At 40.2% G+C, this 18,821-nt stretch overlaps 1 protein-coding gene across 1 annotated transcript in view; it reads left to right on the top strand.

Annotated features, from left to right (window-relative positions):
• The window catches only part of nectin3b (nectin cell adhesion molecule 3b), a 92,668-nt gene that overhangs the window by 59,676 nt on the left and 14,171 nt on the right, over positions 1-18,821 (top strand). Inside the window, exons 3-4 of the mRNA XM_007250025.4 lie at positions 11,207-11,506; positions 16,721-16,838. Coding sequence (XP_007250087.3) covers positions 11,207-11,506; positions 16,721-16,838 — 418 coding nt within the window. The remainder of the gene's footprint in view (positions 1-11,206; positions 11,507-16,720; positions 16,839-18,821) is intronic.

Here is an 18,821-nt window from a genome sequence, read left to right as displayed (position 1 = left end):
GCACATGCCTCCTCCTACACATGTGATGTCAGCCACCGCCTCTTTTTGAACGGCTGCTGATGCAGCATCACCGCGCTAATGCTCGGAGGAAAGTTCAGCGACTCGGTTCAGATACGTCAGCTCACAGACGCAGCCTTGTGCTGATCGACATCACCCTTTTGAAGTGATTGGGGGAGAGAGTGCCATCTACTATACCCACCCAGAGAGAGCAAGGCCAATTGTGCTCTCTCATGGCTCCGGTAGTTGATGGCAAGCTACATAAACAGGATTCGAACCGGGATCTCCTGATCATAATGGCAGCGCTTAGCCCACTATTGATGCGTGTTATAGGAGATTGTGATGCCCCACAGGTTGTTAAATCGAATACCGTGGACTTTGCCACAGTTTACTGTGAGTTTATTCTTTTTTAAGTTTATTGTGGGGAACTCATCAGAAACTCCTCTGAAATTCATGAGTTTACAAGTTTGCGAGGACTGCTAGCATGCAGCATACCGACAACAACATCAGCTGGTTCCCGTCTGAGGCTGAGACTAGTCTGGAGCTAATCCCCAAGCTCCTCCAGCCATCGCAGGACTCCGTCTCGTTATCCCGAATGAAAAACGATAATGCGGTCCGGCTGCCGGAGCGTGACTCGGGTGTATTAGGGCTGTATTAGTGGCGTGACAAAGTTTTCGCGTGTGTCTCCTCTATAAACAGAAAATAGGATGTTGGAGTGTGTGTTCGTATCAGAGCTTGCAAACGGAGGGCTGCTGCTGTTGCTGCTGTGTGTGTGTGTGTGTGGGGGGGGGGTATGTATGTGTGTGTGTGCCTATCGTAGAGAGAGCGAGTGACTGCAGGGCAGGGTTGGGAGCTGCGTTTGGGGAGATGGGCGAACGCCTTCATAGAACAGGATGACGTCAGCCCCTCTCCTGCAACCCATCTGCTCAGCTGGAGCTGCTCACAAAGCGCACAGAGAGCTGAATGGAGCTGCATGAGTCTGCGTGTGTGTGTGTTTTATATGTAAGAGAGAGAGAGTGCCTTGAGTTAACTTGATTAATAATGCATTATAATGTTGTGGAGGCGTGCGCGCGAGAGCGCCGTGCTGCCCTCGGTGGGCTCGAAATGAGTGCATGAGCAATAAAGAGGAGAAAAGACGCAAAAGTGGAGCTCGGAGTGGCGAGGAAGACTAGCCAGAGATGAATCACTAGAAATGATTAAGCAACTGAGGCTCTGAAACTGAACCTGAATGAAGGGGTGCGTGATGGAGATGGATGGTGGTTGTGAAAAGCATATAATAAAGGAAAAGAGAAGAGAGGAGTGATGCAGGAAAGAATAGAACCTGCAAGTGAACAGAATAAGAGAGAGAGGAAAGAGAGAATGAGGGAGGGGTGGTGGGGGGGGTACACACACGCGCAGGAGCTATAATTAGAGCAAGAGGAATGTAGAGGCTCGATGTGTGTGTGTTTATATATGTGTGTGTATGTGAGAGAGAGTAGTAGGTACTAGTGGGGTATAAGAGGGGGTAAAATTATGCCCCTCTATTTTTAGGGGTCGTCTGTGAGTTGGCTCGTGTGGGCTACTTTAGGAGAGTAATTTGGTCCAAAATGTTAATGTAACTAACAAACAATGGCATGTGGTAAAGGCATTTCCTTAAAATAGTCAAATTAAAAATAGTGTATATAAAATGTATCTCTAAACCATATCATAGGGCCCTATGATATGATAACCAGGTTTGGTGGGCCGTCACTGTTGGGCCCTTAAGCAAGGGCCTTAATCCCTTTACTTCTCTCTGCCCACCGTTCCGGGCACGTGTTCTACGGTATCACTGGGTGTGTCTTCTGATTGTACTCACTAGTGTATATGTGTGTCTGTTCAAGGCAGAGGCCAAATACAATCTGTGCCAAGCACAAGTGTCTTGTCTTGTCTTGTCTCAATGCATAGAACATGGTGGCATTCCTGGCAATATGGCGTAACACTAATATCGGATAAAAAAGACACACAGGTGACACCCAGCAAAAATACAGATTTCCTAGGGTTATCTTTTTTTTTATTTACAGAGAAGCTGGAGGCTAAGGATTTCTGATTAAATAAAAAGACAAATCAACTCAGAAATTTGTCTAAAAAATAAGACAACTCTACAAGGGCCCTAAAACTTACACTTTATAGGAAAAGGAAAAAAAAACATTTGTCCTCCCAGTGATTTCTGCATGCAAGGAAAAATAGGAAAAAAATTATATTCAGGTATATAAAATGAGTTTTCTGATGTCCTGTGATTAATGTGCTTAAAGACGTCTGTCACAGCAGGACTGTTCAGTAATTTTAGTCGTGTTATTTTCAGTATACAGTATATTGCAATATGACAAGTCTCAATAATATATTTTTTCTTTTATTTCAATAAACATTGTTTGCTGATGTTTAATTACATTGCATGAATTTACAAATACATTTTTCTGTAGTTTGTACAGATGTCTTTTATGAGCATTTTTGCTTATAGGATTAGGGGTGTGCCATATTGTATCATATGCAATAATGTCTCCAACATTTTTTAATATCGTGAACGATATTGTACATTTAAAATATCTTTCCATATCACCCACCCCTAATTATCAAATCAGGGTGCTACTTTTTTTTTTTTTATTTTTTTTTACTGTTTTTAGCAAAAGAAAAATTCACACTGTTTTTATTTTCAATTCAAATCAATTTATTGTCATTATACTGATGCAGGGTTGTACAGTAAAACGAAACACTACTAGGCTAAATCTCCAGTGCAGACAAAAAAAAGTGTAGGACAGAGTAAATAGTGCTCAGACGATAGATACAGAGAAGTGCAAAACAAAACACACAGTGTAGGGGCAGAAGGTACAGGCGACATAAAACACACTTATAGGGCAAAAATACAGGGGACACAGACAATAGTTCCAATAAGATTATTTTAGTATGTTTATGTTTGTGTGATGAGGTACTGTTTAAAGTTAAGTGTTTAAAGTGCAGTAGTGACACGGTACATTATGTATAGTCCATATATGTATAACAGTAGAGGTAGGCCAGGTTGATTAAAGTGCAGAGTGCATATAAGTGAAATGATTAAAGTGCAAAGTGCATACAGTCTCTGTGCTGAAGCAATCAGTGGCCATGTAGGAAACTGGGAGTGGTCAGTGGTCAGTCTGTGTACTGTTCAGGTTGAAGTTAGTGTTGCTGGAGACAGCAGTTTCACAGCACGTGGGAAAAAGCTGTTCTTCAGTCTGGTGGTTCTGGTTCTAATGTTTCTATACCTTTTCCTGGAAGGCAGGGGTTGGAACAGGAAGTGGCTGGGGTGGGTAGGATCGGAGGAGATGCTGATAGCCTTCCTCAGGCATCTCTTTCTATTATATATCTACTAGAGACAGATTATATCTGTCCAGTATCATTTATTTTACTTTAATCCTGGATATATGGAGATATGTGAAGTGCATTATTATTAGTATCATGACATTCTGTTACAAATCTGATCAAATTCTTTTTCTTTTTTTTTTTAATATCTCAGTTAGGGATATAGGGCCATATGATATTGAATGCAATAATAAAATGTAATTTTCATTTTGTTGCAGTACTTTTTTCAGTTCAGTGTTTTGTCATATCACCAAGAGTATAGTTATCATAAAAGTACTATGAAATATCGAGATACTGTTTTATTTGTTTTATTGTTTATCGCCCACCCCTAATTGTAATACAGATTTTTAGCCATATCTTCTGACCCTACTGATAAAAGTGATAGTAGTAAAGTAGACATGCAGCACGTACACACACACACACACACACACACACACACACACACACACACACAGCGTACACACGTGCACATATACATGCTTGGCTGATGTACAGTACATGCGTACAGTAAGAAGCCTGTGTGAGATGTCGCGTGTGCAGATGCGTACTCTCAGTAGGTCTGGAGAGGAAAGGAGAAAAGCTCAGCTGCTGCTGCTGCTCTCTCTCTCTGAAGGTCAGACGAGAATGGAAAGATTCCATGAGAGAGAGAGAGAGAGAGAGAGAGAGAGAGAGGTGGGGGGGTGTAAAAAAAGAGAAGCGATGCTGAGTGAATGAATGAAGGTGGAGTGTAGTTAGTGGGGAAGCAGGAAGGGAGTGTGCCCCATGATCCTGATGTTCCTGTCAGACGGAACACTGCAGAATTCATTCTACTCCCCCGACTCCTCCAGAGCCAGATGATCCACGTTAGAGCTGTTCACTGGATCATTTGTTATTCGTGATCACAGAATAGACCTTGTACTGGTACTGAAGAGGACTGTTTTCTCCATCACACAAAAACCTTGTATCTCCAAACTGGCTACTGTACGGGAGAAAGCAAAAAAAAAAAATCCAATTATCCAATTGGAGCATTTCTGTTTCTATTGGTGCACTAATCCTAAAATGTTATCTTAATGTAAAGAACAGCCAGATTTGAGTTGTCAAAAAGTAATAATTGAGGTGCGCTTTGCAAATCTCCAGTGATATGCAATAAATGTATGCCTTGCAGTACAGATATCACACAAGATACTTGAACACTAGGAGGGTAAAGACTAGCACACACCTCCTCCGATACATACTCTTTTTGAACTGCTGCTGATGCAGCATTGCCGAGTAGCATCACAGCGCAGTGACTCGGTTCTGATACATCAGCTCACAGACGCTATGTTACATTACATTACATTACATTTGGCAGACGCTTTTGTCCAAAGCGACTTACAATAATGAAGTACAAAAGTAATAGGAATTAAGATAACCCATTTTTAGATAGGGCTTAAAGGAGGTCAAAGGGAAATAATAGGATAGAGGAGTGAAGGAGGGGAAGAAGGAAATGGGGTTAGAAGTAGTTAGTGTGTTAGAGGTGTTAGGAGAGTAAGTGCTCTTTGAAGAGCTCTGTCTTCAGGAGTTTATTAAAGATACTGAGAGATTCTCCTGATCTGGTAGTAGAAGGTAGTTTGTTAGAGGTGTTAGGAGAGTAAGTGCTCTTTGAAGAGCTCTGTCTTCAGGAGTTTATTAAAGATAGTGAGAGATTCTCCTGATCTGGTAGTAGAAGGTAGTTAGTTAGAGGTGTTAGGAGAGTAAGTGCTCTTTGAAGAGCTCTGTCTTCAGGAGTCTCTTAAAGATAGCGAGAGATTCTCCTGATCTGGTAGTGGAAGGTAGTTTGTTCCATCATTGGAACTCTGTATGAGAACAGTCTGGATTGCTTTGTGTGAATGTTTGTTTGGTAAAGCGAGGCGACGTTCATTGGAGGAGCGCAGCGGCCGGGAGGTAGTGTAAGCCTTCAGGAGTGATCAGTGCAGGTAGGAAGGAGCTGTTCTGTCATCACCTTGTAGGCGATTGTAAGAGTTTTGAATCTGATACGAGCATCAACTGGTAGCCAGTGGAGCTCAATGAGCAGCGGGGTGACGTGCCCGTTTTGGTTGGTTGAAGACCAGACGTGCTGCTGCATTCTGGATCATTTGGAGTTGTTTTACTACGCAGGCCAGGAGGCCAGTTAGCAGGGCATTGCAGTAGTCGAGGCGTGAGATTACCACAGCTTGTACCAGGAGTTGGGTGGCCTGTTGCGTCAGAAACGGTCTAATTTTCCTGATGTTATAAAGCACGAAGCGGCAGGATCGAGCAACTGAGGCCACATGGTGCGTGAAGGAGAGCTGGTCATCAACCATAACACCCAGGTTCCTAGCAACCTTTGTCGGTGAGAGAGAGAGAGAGTCGATGCTTATAGAGAGGTTGTGTTGAAAAGATGGTTTTGCTGGTATGACCAGAAGTTCAGTCTTTGAGAGATTTAATTGAAGGTGATGCTCCTTCATCCAAGAGGATATGTCAGAGAGACACGACGATATCCGTGCAGAGATTGAGTTATCTTCAGGTGAGAATGACAGGTATAGCTGGGTGTCATCAGCAAAGCAATGGTAGGAAAAGCCATGTGAGTGGATAACCTGACCAAGAGAGGCGGTGTATATTGAGAAGAGAAGGGGACCCAGTACCGAACCCTGGGGAACCCCAGTGGATAGGGAGTGGGCTGAGGACAGCTGTCCTTGCCACGACACCTTGAACGAGTGCCCAGTGAGGTATGATCTAAACCATGACAGCACATTGTCTGAGATCCCCATGTTTGAAAGTATAGTTAGGAGGAAGTCGTGGTTGACCGTGTCGAAGGCGGCCGAGAGGTCCAGCAGAATGAGCACTGAGGACTGGCCTGCAGCTCTGGCAGTTTTCAACGCTTCAGTCACAGACAACAGAGCCGTCTCGGTAGAGTGTCCTTTTTTTGAATCCAGATTGGTTCTGGTCCAGGAGGTCATTCTGGGAGAGGAAGCCAGAGACCTGATTTAAAACTGCTCTCTCGAGTGTTTTAGAGAGAAAGGGTAGTAGTGAGACCGGTCTGTAGTTATCAACCTGGGCGGGGTTGAGAGAAGGCTTTTTAAGCAGTGGTGTCACATGTGCTTGTTTGAAAGCAGTTGGGAAAACAACAGAAGTTAAAGAGGCATTGATGGTGTGAGTGATAGCCGGAATGATTGCAGGTGCGATAGTTTGTAGTAAGTTTGAGGGAATTGGGTCAAGCGGACACGTAGTAGGACGGCTACGTGTTAGGAGAGCCAGTGTCTCGTTCTCAGTGAGAGAAGTGAACGAGGAGAGCGCAACGCCTTCGGTGGAGGGACACCGGTCTGCAGAGCATGTAGTAGGACTGCTACATGTTACATCAGTAAACTGGTTGCTGATAGCTGCCACTTTTCCAGTAAAGAATGATGCAAGTGTTTCAGCAGTAAGGCATGTAGCCGGAGGAGGAGGAGGAGGAGGGTTCAGTAGTGATTTAAAAGTAGCAAATAGTTTCCGGGAGTCTGTGAGGGAGCTGAATTTATTGTGATAAAATTCAGCTTTAGCAGTTGTGATGCCGGCTGAGAAGGAAGCCAGGAGCAGTTGGTATTTTTTAGGTCTGCTTGTTTTTGGTTTTTATGCCATTTTCTTTCGGCAGCTCGGAGTTTGGAACGTAGTTCCCTCAGTGAGTTATTTTTTTAGCCATGGCTGCGGTTTGCTAGAGCTAATGGCTCGAGATGTAAGAGGACAGAGGTTGTCCAAACAGGAGCTTAGTGCTGATCCACATCACCCTAGGGAACAGAGAGCCATCTACTGTACCGACCCAGAGAGAGCAAGACCAATTGTGCTCTCTCAGGGCTCTAGCAGCTGATGACAAGCTGCATAACCAGGATTTGAACCAGCGTCAGATCATAGTGGCTGCAATTTAGACTACTAGACCTCTCTGCAAAAAATACAATTATTTAAGAGTATGATATGTCTTCCTTTAGATCACTTTTCAGAACATTACTGACGAGTAAAATCAGCAGGAGTAACTGTTCCTACTTTTCAGGGCAGACTTTCTTCTAAAGTAACCAATCACAATGAGTTCTTGTTTCTGTTGGTGTTTTGAATTGTAACCCCTCCAATTTTTTTGTAAGTAATGAAAGCTAATGTTTATATATATATATATATATATATATATATATATATATATATATATATATATTTTTTTTTTTTTAGTTTGTATTGTTTTTTTAACAGGTTGCATTGACATCATCTTTTCCTAATATTATTAGCATTTAATCCATCTCATAGCATCCTAATTCAAGACATTCATACTTTTTAATAAAGGTGATGCAATGCACTTTATTAATTTAATAACTTACAGCAATACCATCCATACCATGCAGCTATAAATCACAGTAACCGGACAAACACTGGACGAACTGCTCGAACAGTTCATCTCATCTCAGCTGCTCTGGAAAAGCGTTCAGTTAGACTGATGAGAAACGGAGCTCGCTTGCAGCCAGCAGTGACCGCGACTGTTTTTCAAGCTGAAGGCTGTTTTTTCTTCCTCCTCCTCTCAGAGAAGCTTTATTTTCTCACTCCTGCTTATCAGTTGGCTGTTGGCAGTGCATGCGAGTGAATCATAGGACTAAAGGATTATTTCTTTATTTGTGCTGGACTCTGATGCTGAGATGTCTTCACTTGTTCAGTTTATTATCGCTTAGATCTTTGTTCTTATTTTCCGCTGGGAATCCAGTGTCCTCTTGTTTCTGTGCTGTCAGTGTTAGGTGTGGTGCTGTTATACAATCCTGAGGAATTATATGAATTTTCGAAGTAAAATAACCTGAATTAAAGTGCTGTATCTAAATCAGCAGCTTCAGGACTCGAGGTAATTAATTTGGGAAAAGGGTGTGAACCCTGTGTTTGAGGTTGAGGCTCTGACTTAGATTTGCTTCAGTGTTTGGATCATTGTCATGTTGCATGACCTGCTTTAGTTTTACAATACAGACAGATGTATTGAGATTTATCTTTGTTTATTCATTGTAACCTTAGTGTGAGGCTGAGTAGTTAATCTAAAACAGGGATACAACTAATAATTATTTCGTTTTTCAACTACTCAGCAATTATTTATGCCATGTCTTCCATTTCTTATTCCAAAACACCTGTAAATGTCACCATATTTTATATTTTATTATTTTATACATTAATATATTAAGCGTTTATTTCTTTTATTGTTGATTATTATGGCTTACAGCCAATGAAACCCCAAAAATCATTTTCAGGAGAAGCTGTTTTTATCCTATTTTTTTTACACACAGACAGAACTCAAACTCACATAAATCACAGCATTTAAATTCTGATGCTTTTGATATCATAGCTGTTGCATGGTAACACTGTGAAATATCACTAATTACACTAAAAAACAGGGTTATTCCACCAAATATTAAATTCTGTTATTATATATTTTTGTATATTTCTGTTATGTGTAATATTCTGCAAATAAATGCTCTAAATCATAATATTTTTATTTGGAATTTGAGAGAAATGTTGTCTGTAGTTTATAGAATAAAACAACAATGTTCATTTTACTCAAATATCTACCTATAAATAGCAAAATCGGAGAATCTGATTCAGAAACTGAAGTTTTGGGCGATATGACCTCAAACTTTTCACTGAAAGCCACACAAGCCTTGCAGAAATAATGCAGCCCATTGTTGCTAACCCCCTCCACCATGCTTCACAGCTGGAATGTGTCTTCGCTGGTGGTATGCAGTGTATTGTTTTTTTCTCTTCTTAGTGTTGCTTACATTTGTGAACTATTGTCTCATCTGTCCGTCTGCGGATCATTGTTCCAGCATCAGCCTGTGGAACATCCAGGTGGTCTTTAACCCACTGGGGCTAAAGAGACTTGAAAGCTTGACAAACCTTTTTTTCCGTAGAGTTTTTTTTTTTTTCTGTTTTCTTTTGGAGTGACCTCCCGTGAGCAGGGAGACGAGCAGTGGTGAGGAATCGCTGAAGCTCTGTTTGTAAACTGACTGACTTGTGTACTGATGGAGGCTCAAAGCCTGGTGGAATTCTTTTGTGACCTTTTCCAGTTTTTCTGGTTTTAGAGCTTCTTGAGTCTGAAAAGTTAAGAAAGCAGAAATTGTTTAGTTGATGGCAGACGGGTCAAACTCACTCCTGAAACATCTGCCTCCATTTACGCTTTTATTTGTCTGTGAAATCAGATTCAGATGAATACTGATTCAGGATAAAAAAAACGACTAGGGCTGCAACTAATGATTATATTGGTAGTTGACTAATCTTATGATTATTTTTTTGATTAGTAGATTAGTCAGCGATTATTTCTGCTATGTTCTCAATCTCTAAAAAGACAGAAACAGCTGAACATGAGATTTAAAAGGCATTAAAACATCTAGATGTTGTTTAAATGTGAAAAGTACTGCTTATTTCCTGAGTAAATATGTAATCTGTTGTGTTTGGGCACTTTTGGGGAAACTAAGTTGAGTGTAAACTGCGTGAGTGAGCCATTTACCCATCTCCCTTTGCACTCCTGTTCCCAGCACTTTGTGTAATGCATTACTGTTACAAATTAACGATTAGTCGACAATGAAATTTTCAATAATAAACATTGCCGATTATATTGGCTAATTGTTGCAGCCCTAAAAACTACTGATCTTTAATAGGCATGTCCTAATCAGGTTAATTTACCCCTGATTCAAGCAGAGACTCTTAATGCTGAATCAGACAACCAGTGTATTAATACTGATCACAAAATCAATAATCATTCAAATAACCTCAAAGATCTCTTAAGACACTGCAGGCATCTCCACTGTATTAGCCTTAGCATTAGCCTCCACTCGAAGCATGTGGTGTTCCTGCCAGTAAATACAATATGTTGCATTCCCATGCAGATAGTTTTATATCGTTTTAGATATTATTCTATATCTTTTTTTTAACTCCACATTGCAGGCTCTAAATAATCTTTTTATTTATTTATTATGCCTGAGTAGACCCTGATACTGTGTCACAGGGTCAAATCCAGGGGTGTACAGAAATATGGCATTGTATTGTTTTGTATCATGTTGGACAGAGGTTTATTTTGAGCTTAAACCCCGTCTTCGAAGCACACTTGTAATTGCATGAAAAAAAGGTAACAATTGTTTTATTTAGATTTTATAAATTCATGTGTTTTCCATATTATGAGAGATTTTAATCTAAAGTTTGATTAAGACACAAGATGTTGCTTTGCTTACAGAATTGCAATATAAACATATCAAAATATATCATAACCTCTGTATGTTGTTTGTATTGTATTGTATCGGCAAGTTCTTGCTAATACACACAACTCTAAATGGATTGGATTGTTTTTTTATTTTCTCTTTCAATTTAGCTAGGCCGATTTAGCTGTAAATCCTTATCACTAGTGACGCCACAACACACAACACTAGCACATGCCTCCTACGATACATGTCAAGTCAAACTCAGCCTCAATTTGAACTGCTGAGTAGCATCACAGAGCTAACGCTCGGAGGAAAGCGCAGCGACTCGGTTCTGATACATCAGCTCACAGACTCAAACTTGTGCTGACCCACATCACCCTAGGAGTGATGAGGGGAAAGAGCACCATCTACTGTACCCACCCAGAGAGAGCAAGGCCAATTATGCTCGGGGCTCCAGCAGCTCGGGGCTCCAGCAGCTGATGGCAAGCTGTATGACCGGGATTCAAACCAGTGATCTCCTATGATCATAGTTGCAGTCCCTGGGTATCACTAATTTTACAGGCATCTAATTCATGCAGAAATCCAAACAGTCCTTCAAGGTCTGTCTGTATGTGTTTAACTGTGTTTAACTGTGATTAAAACCTTTGGTAATCTCTCTAAACATTTTCTATCTTCTTTTTTACCATTCTCTTCTCCAGTGGAGCCCAAGGTTTATGTATCGGCCGGATCCACGGCTCTGATGGACGGTGGGAATGACACTACGGTGGCGACCTGCATCGCTGAGCGCGCTCGACCGCCGGCTGAGGTTTCCTGGGAGACGGATCTGTACGGCACGTCCGAGGCGCACATGGCGGACGACGCTAACGGCACCACCACCACTCAGGTGCACTACAACTGGCAACCCACCCGCCACTCCCAGGGGCACACACTCACCTGCGTGGTCAAACACCCGGCACTGCAGAGCAACTTCAGAATCCCTTACATCATCAACGTCCAGTGTGAGTGTCTCTTCATCAGAGTCTGTGTGTGAGAGAGAGAATGTAAATCTGTAGGTTGGAGTCTTCTAAAGTTTGATGACTCAATACTTCTCTTTCAGAGTGCTCAGACAAAGTGCTCCTCTTCTTTCATGCTGATTTCTTTATGTGGTCTGAAGTGTGTATGGCTGCGTGTCTTCTGCACACATCTGTTTTCCATATCACTGCAGTGTGTGGCAACAGACGTGATGTCTTGATGCTGTGCTGTTGATCATAGTGTTCTTTAATAGAAGATCAGCTCGACTGCTGTAAGCTCAGGTTTCAGTAAGCTCATAACTTCACACAGGCTTGAAAAATCTCACACGTGCCACGCTCTAGGCTTGAGTAAGCTCATACTCTATACATACTATACATACTATACATACTTAAGCCTTTTATATACTCAATCCTATATTAATGATTCAGTTGCTAATCCTAAAGTGTAAACTACAGGGTTCATACAGTCATGAAAAACGTGGAAAACCTGGTAATGGAATCTGAAAAAGCAATTTCCAGGCCTGAATAAGTTTTGGAAACATAAAAAAACCCCAGAAAATTTAGGAAAAGTCATGGAAAATTGCTCTACAATGTTTTGTGTTTCAGTTTATTGATGGAGAAAATCTATTTTGAGCTACAATTACGTCAGCTCAGAGTTAATTCAGAAATGTAACCCTACACAATGGAGCTCTCAGTATCTGACACACATTTTATTATAAAAATTGTGTGTCAGATTCATTTTATCTGATTCATTTTAGATTAGACCTACTATAATCAATTTTGATTATAGTTTCAGTGTTTTAGTTTTAGGGGTACCACTTTAACATAAGACTACCTTAATAAAGGGTTTATAAATGGATTACAGTTAGTTTATTAATAGTTACTAATTAGGTTGTAAATGCCTTAAAAATCATTAATAGTTAGAACACATACTTAGAAAGGGCAACAATATAGACTGCTGTGGGTTCCCTATTTGCCAAACCACAGGTCATTGTTGCCCTTTCTACGTATGTGTTATAACTGATTATTAATGATTTTTAAGGCATTTACAATCTAATTATTAACCATTAATAAACGAATTGTAAACCATTTATAAACCCTTTATAATTGTAGTCTTATTTTAAAGTGGTACCATTTTAGTTTTTATGCCTTGAAGGAAAATCAATGGAACTGTATTGGTTAAATTGTGTGTGAACGCTGAAACTATTTTATAATTGTTTTGTTTGTCTGATTTTATAATGTTTGTAAGGGGACTTGAGTAACATATTTTGTGACTACTTGTTGTGAGGTTTTATTAATTGAGTGATATTAAACACTGAACAGCAGTATCACCATTATTATACAGGCATTTATCATTGCACAATACTGTCCCATGACTTGTGGCATGTCAGTGGAGACTAATGTAGTAGTAAAGAATGGGCAGAAACACAGGATTTAAAGGTGTAGAGGATTAGTTAAGCTTATTCTTCACACACAGGCCTTCTTCTGGTTTCCCAACTCCCTCCCCACTAGGGGTGGGCGATATGGCTCTAAAATAATATCACGATATTTCAGGGTATTTTTGCGATAACGATATACTTGCCGATATAGGAAAACAGAAAAATAATTAATTAATTTTAGGAATATAGTATAATAGTATAACAGTATAATCATAATGTGGCAAAATAAATAATATAGCATAAAATAATATAATGCAGCAAATAATATTGCAGAATATTTAGTGCATGCATATAAACTGCAAACTAAAACAATTATACAATAAATACACCTAAAGCTTCACAGTAAATAATAGACTGCTTTTAATACAGAACATCTCTATTATCACGATATGGATTTTTAATATCACGATATTTCTGTGTCATTATATATTGTATACGATATAATATTGCCCACCCCTACTCCCCACCTGTATTTCTGAAAACTGAGACGTGAAATTAATACGTCTTTCTTCCGTTCAGTCACTCCCTCACACTGTCCCTTATAGAAAGGCACGTGGCAGAGTGTGTGTAGCGTGTGTGTGCATGTGTGTGTGCATGTGTGTGTGCATGTGTGTGTGCGTGTGTGTGTGCGTGTGTGTGTGCGTGTGTGTGTGCGTGTGTGTGTGTGTGTGTGTGTGTGTTTTGGGGGGGTCTGGTGGGTCTGTATGAAATATAGATGTAACTCAGAGGACACACAGGAAACAAGCAGAACGAGTGGAGCAAACTTCAGTCACGAAACTTCAGTCTCTGGTGCTCTCTCTCTTTATCTCTCTCTCTCTCTCACACTCGTTCTCTCACATTCTCTCACTCATTCTCATTGTCTTTCACACTCTTTCGTTCTCCTGGTTTTGTGCTCTTTCTTTCTCACTCTCACATTCTAGCTCTTTCTCTCTTTCGGTTTCTTTCTCAATTTCTCTCTTTAATTATTTCCCACTTGTTCATGCTCTCGCTCTTGTGCTCTCTCTTTTTCTCTCATTATCTTTTTTGCTTTCTTTTTCTCTTTCTCATTATCTTTCACACTCTTTTGTTCTCTCTCTCTTACTCTTTCTTTCTCACGCTTGCTGTCTCTCATTATCTTTCACACTTTCATACTCTCTCTCACTCTATTTCTCATTATCTTTCACACTCTTTCATGCTCTTACTTACTTTATCTTACATTCTCTTTCTCTCATTAGCTTTCACATTCTTTTGTGCTTTCTCTTACCCTTTCTCTCACTCTCTTTTTTTCTTATCTTTCACCATCTCTTTTGTGCTCTTTCTTACTCTTTCTCTTTCTTTTTCTCCATCTCTCTCTGTATCCCTCTCAGTCTTTCACACTCTCTTTTTTGCTCTTACTCTTTCTTTTTCTCACTCCCTTTCTCTTGCTGTCTCTCATTATCTTTCACACTCTTTGTATTCTCTCTTTCATGCATGTGCTCTCTTTAATTTATCTCAGTAGTTTGGTTTTCGTTTGGTCAAAAAGTGTCAGTAGAAATTGTCAGTTGCTGAGTTTCCAGAGCATAATAAATCTGTCAGAAGCACTGGAACAGCTACTTATTCATTATTTCTTCCTAAATTAAGTATATTAAAGAGTTTATCCTGCTTTTGATGGAGTAACTATCTCTAATGTCCAATGAAGGCTTTTGAGTATACCTGTGAGGATCTGAACAGAACAGAGAGCTGAGTCTGTCACTGAGTGATCACAGGCTCACACGATCACAGAAACTGGACTTGAAACCAGTGTCTCTTGTGATGAACTCTGGATTTTGCAGAAGCACATGCACTACAGTTATAGTCAGAATTTGGCTCCAGCAGCATGAATCCATATATCCAGTCAGCGTTTTGTCTGCAGGCCAGGCTGGTGGAGGAGGAGGTGGTGGTGTAATGGTGTGGAGAATGTACTGTATTCTTGGCACACTGTGGGGCTGTTAATAGCAATCAATCATCTGTTAAATGCCACAGCCTATTTAAGTATTGTTGCTATTCTGAGAGCTAAGGGAGGCCCTACCCTGTATTGGTATAGTGTTTCTAATAAAGTATTCTAATGAACTGCGGTGTGTGTGTGTGTGTGTGTGTGTGCTCGAGTGTGTGTGTGTGTGTGTGTGTGTGTGTGTGTGTGTGAAAGAGAGAGAGAGTTCCCCAGTCAACTTTATCTTCCTCTCACACTAAAATTGTCTGTTCTCTGGATGTCCTGTAACACAATTCACCTCATTTCAGAGCTCAGAAATGTTATTCTATACCTGCTTATTTTTATATCCTACACCTTTTATCCTCTGATCATATAGACTGTTTTGTAGTTCTATAATAATGGTTTGTAGTTCTGTATCTGTTTCTCTGTATACTTTATTATTATCCTCTAATACTGTAGTATTATCTTCAATACTCAGCTTTTAGTTTGGTGGCTATTATTTGGATGGTGTGTTAGTGCTCTCTTTCTCTTTCTTTCTCTCGCTCTTTCATGCTCTCTCTCTTTCTCTCTCATTATCTTTCACACTCTTTTATGCTCTCTCTTTCTCTCGCTCTCTCTTTCTCTATCTCTCATTATCTTTCACACTCTTTCATGCTTTCTTCCTTTCTTTCTTATTACCCTTCACACTTACTCTCTTGCTCACTTTCTCTTTCTTTCTCGCTCTCCATCCCTTTCTCATTGTCTCACACTCTTTTGTGCTCTCTCTCTTGCTCTTTCTTTTTCTCGTTGTCTTTCTCTGTTTCTCTAATCTTTCACACTCTCTTTCATGCTTTCTTTTGGTTTCTTTCTCTCTCTCTCTTTCTTTTGCACTGTCTTCTGTCTCTCTTTCTCATTTTGTCTCTCGCTCTCTTTCTCTCTCATTATCTTTCACACTCTTGTGCTCTCTCGCTCTCATTTTCTCTCTTTTTCTCTTTTTTTTCCCTTTCTCTCTCATCTTTCACACTTTCGTGCTCTCTCTTACTTTCTGTCTCTTGTTCTCTCTTTCTCTCTCATTTTTCACACTCTTTCGTTCTCTTACATTTCCTTTCTCTCGCTCTCGCTTTCTCTCTAATCTTTCGCACTCTTGTGCTCTCTCTCTCATTTTCTCTCTTTCTCTCTCTCTCATTATCTTTCACACTTTCATGCTTTCTCTTTCTTTCTTTCTTTCTCTCTCATTATCTTTCTCACTCTCTTTCGTGCTCTCACTTTTTCTCTCTATCTCTCATTATTTTTCACACACTTTTGTGCTCTCTGTCTCTCTTACTGTGTGTTTTGCTGATGGTACAGTGAGTGGATCAGATACAACAGCAGTGCTGCTGGAGTTTTTAAACACCTCATACACCACCACCATGCTAATCACTGCTAATCACTGCAGTGCTGAGAATAATAATAACCCACCACCCAAATAATAAAAATAATAATAATAATAATAGTAGCTGCTCTGTGGTGGTTTTCTCTCTTGTGAGATTCTGAGTATTGAAGAACAGCGTGAAAGAAGGATAGTAATAAAGTGTGCAGAGAAACATGTTGTGTCTGATTGGTGCAAATTAATATTTGGTGCAGTAAAAAGTAAAATATATGATTATATGTTTTTCAGTGGTTGCCGAGTCATTGAAATGATGAAATGCTGAAACATTTAAACCCCATTTCCTCAATAAATTTCACATTTTATTTATTTTCCCTGCAGTTGCTTGAGAAAACTCTCATCAGTTTAAGTAGGTGTGGTCCTCTTGCCTTCCTGTAGCAGAACTGAATGAACCCTTTGTGCTGTATGTGTGTGTCTGTGTCTGTCCACAGTCGCCCCAGACATCCAGGTGGTGGGCTACGACGGCGACTGGTATGTGGGTCGAGAGAGCGTCCAGCTGATGTGCCGAGCCAAGGCCAACCCACCGGCGAACCACTTCAGGTGGATCAGGTGTGTTCACACGTTTCCAGCGCTGATCCGTGCTGTTCTCGTCGCACGGGGCTTCTGGAACTGGTTCAGCTGTGAGCTGTGTTATCCAGGCATGGCTCCAGTTCACCCACTGTGACTGCAGATGCTCGCGCCACCTGAAGCTGAACACACACCACTAATCACTCTCTCTCTACCTGTCTGATCCCCACTTAAATGGACTTTTTCCCTCTCATTACACTCATCTCTCTTATCTCTCAGAATTTATTTTCAGAACAGTCAGAATCCTTTTGTTTTATAATTATTACAATACTTTGGATGAAATTTTAAATGCCTAAAAATAAAGCTATGCTTGAGTGTACAGGTCCAGGCAGAATTTTAAACCTGTATACAACAGTAGACAATGTGAAGATTTAATTTTAGTTTATTAATAGAGAAAAAGTGGTTGTTTTTACACTAAAAAAGGTCTTTTGCCATTTATCTTATAAACTTGATTTTATATCATCACAGCACTAACACTCGGAGGAAAGCGCAGCAACTCTGTTCTGATACATCAGCTCACAGACGCCTAGTGCTGATCGACATCACCCTAGGAGTGATGAGGAGGGGAAAAAGTGCCACCACCTACCCACGCAGAAAGATCAATTGTGCTCTCTCAGTGCTCCGGCAACCGATGGCAAACTGCATGAACGGGATTCGAACCAGCAATCTCCCGATCATAGTGATCATAGTCCGCTCTTAGGCTAGTGATGCATCACTTGTGCACGTCCCTAGAAACACATCCAGTAAGGGTTTCACTGATGACCTTTTAATCAAAAGTTCTTTCTAAACATGATTTTACCCCTTTTTTTCCTTCTCAGCTGAGTAATTTACAATCCCCCCATCACTATTACTTCCTACTAGGATTTCCCCAGTCCACTACTGTAATTCCACCACTGCTGGACTGGGGAGAGCAATCATGTTGCTATCATATATCCAAGTCACACAAAGCAAGCCTCTTAAGTATTTTTACACTGGAGCCAACCCCACATGCTTGGAGGAGAACCCTAACTGCCATTAGTGTTACATCAGATAACTGACAGATAACTGACCTTAGAGTGCCTGGATTTTGAGCCTTAGAGCCTTAGAGTGTATTATTTGTACTTTTTTACAATTTGCAATAATCTCTCTCTCTCTCTCTCTCTATATATATATATATATATATATATATATATATATATATATATATATATATATATATATATATATATATATATATATACATAAGATATTGGCAAATATGACTTTTTATACTTGTAAGGCAAAGCTGCTAATGGATCAGACATTAAACAGTGGCAGTGGCAATGGGAAATTAACTCCCTGAAGATGAAGCCCCACAAAAATCACAGCATGGTGCAAAGTGGAGCCACTGTTTCACAGCAGCGTGACAGAGTTACACAAGCATTTAAAACCAAAGCGCCAAACTCACAACTCTTACTGCTCCCAATTAACCCAACCAGCCTAAGTGTTACAGCTAATGTCAGCCCAGTAAATGTAGTGTTGGAACACAGAAGACCGCAGTGAGGTATAATTAATGCCATGCTGAGGTAGCAGTTCAGTAGTGAGCTGGTCAAGCTCCAGACTAACACCGTTGGGTCACCCAAGGGAAGATTAAAATAGTGCACTGGACAATGTTAAATGTTTTAGGATTAAGAGATAGCTCTTCAGGTCTGTGAAATGTACAGTCATCACATCGCTGGTGCGCCACATGTTTAATGCAGAAGACTCTGGACAGTGTTTTAAGTGTTTTAGCAGAGAGAACCTGTGCTTTAAAGATATGCTGCAATCATTAAACTCATATAAATTATAGAGAAAATGAGGGAAATGTGTTTTAAAATAAAATAGTGAATGAAAAACATATTGAATTATCCAAAAACTAAATAATTTTAGCTTTGTTATGTCTGATAGTTGTTTCTGAGTATGTTAGTACAGAGTAGTTTTAAAAACTAAAGCTGCATAGCATATTGG

The sequence above is a fragment of the Astyanax mexicanus genome, chromosome 17 (assembly GCF_023375975.1).
Source record: "Astyanax mexicanus isolate ESR-SI-001 chromosome 17, AstMex3_surface, whole genome shotgun sequence".
NCBI classification, from domain to species: domain Eukaryota; kingdom Metazoa; phylum Chordata; class Actinopteri; order Characiformes; family Acestrorhamphidae; genus Astyanax; species Astyanax mexicanus.
Note: the sequence above shows the minus strand (reverse complement) of the source record. Positions and strands in the feature narration are given on the sequence as shown.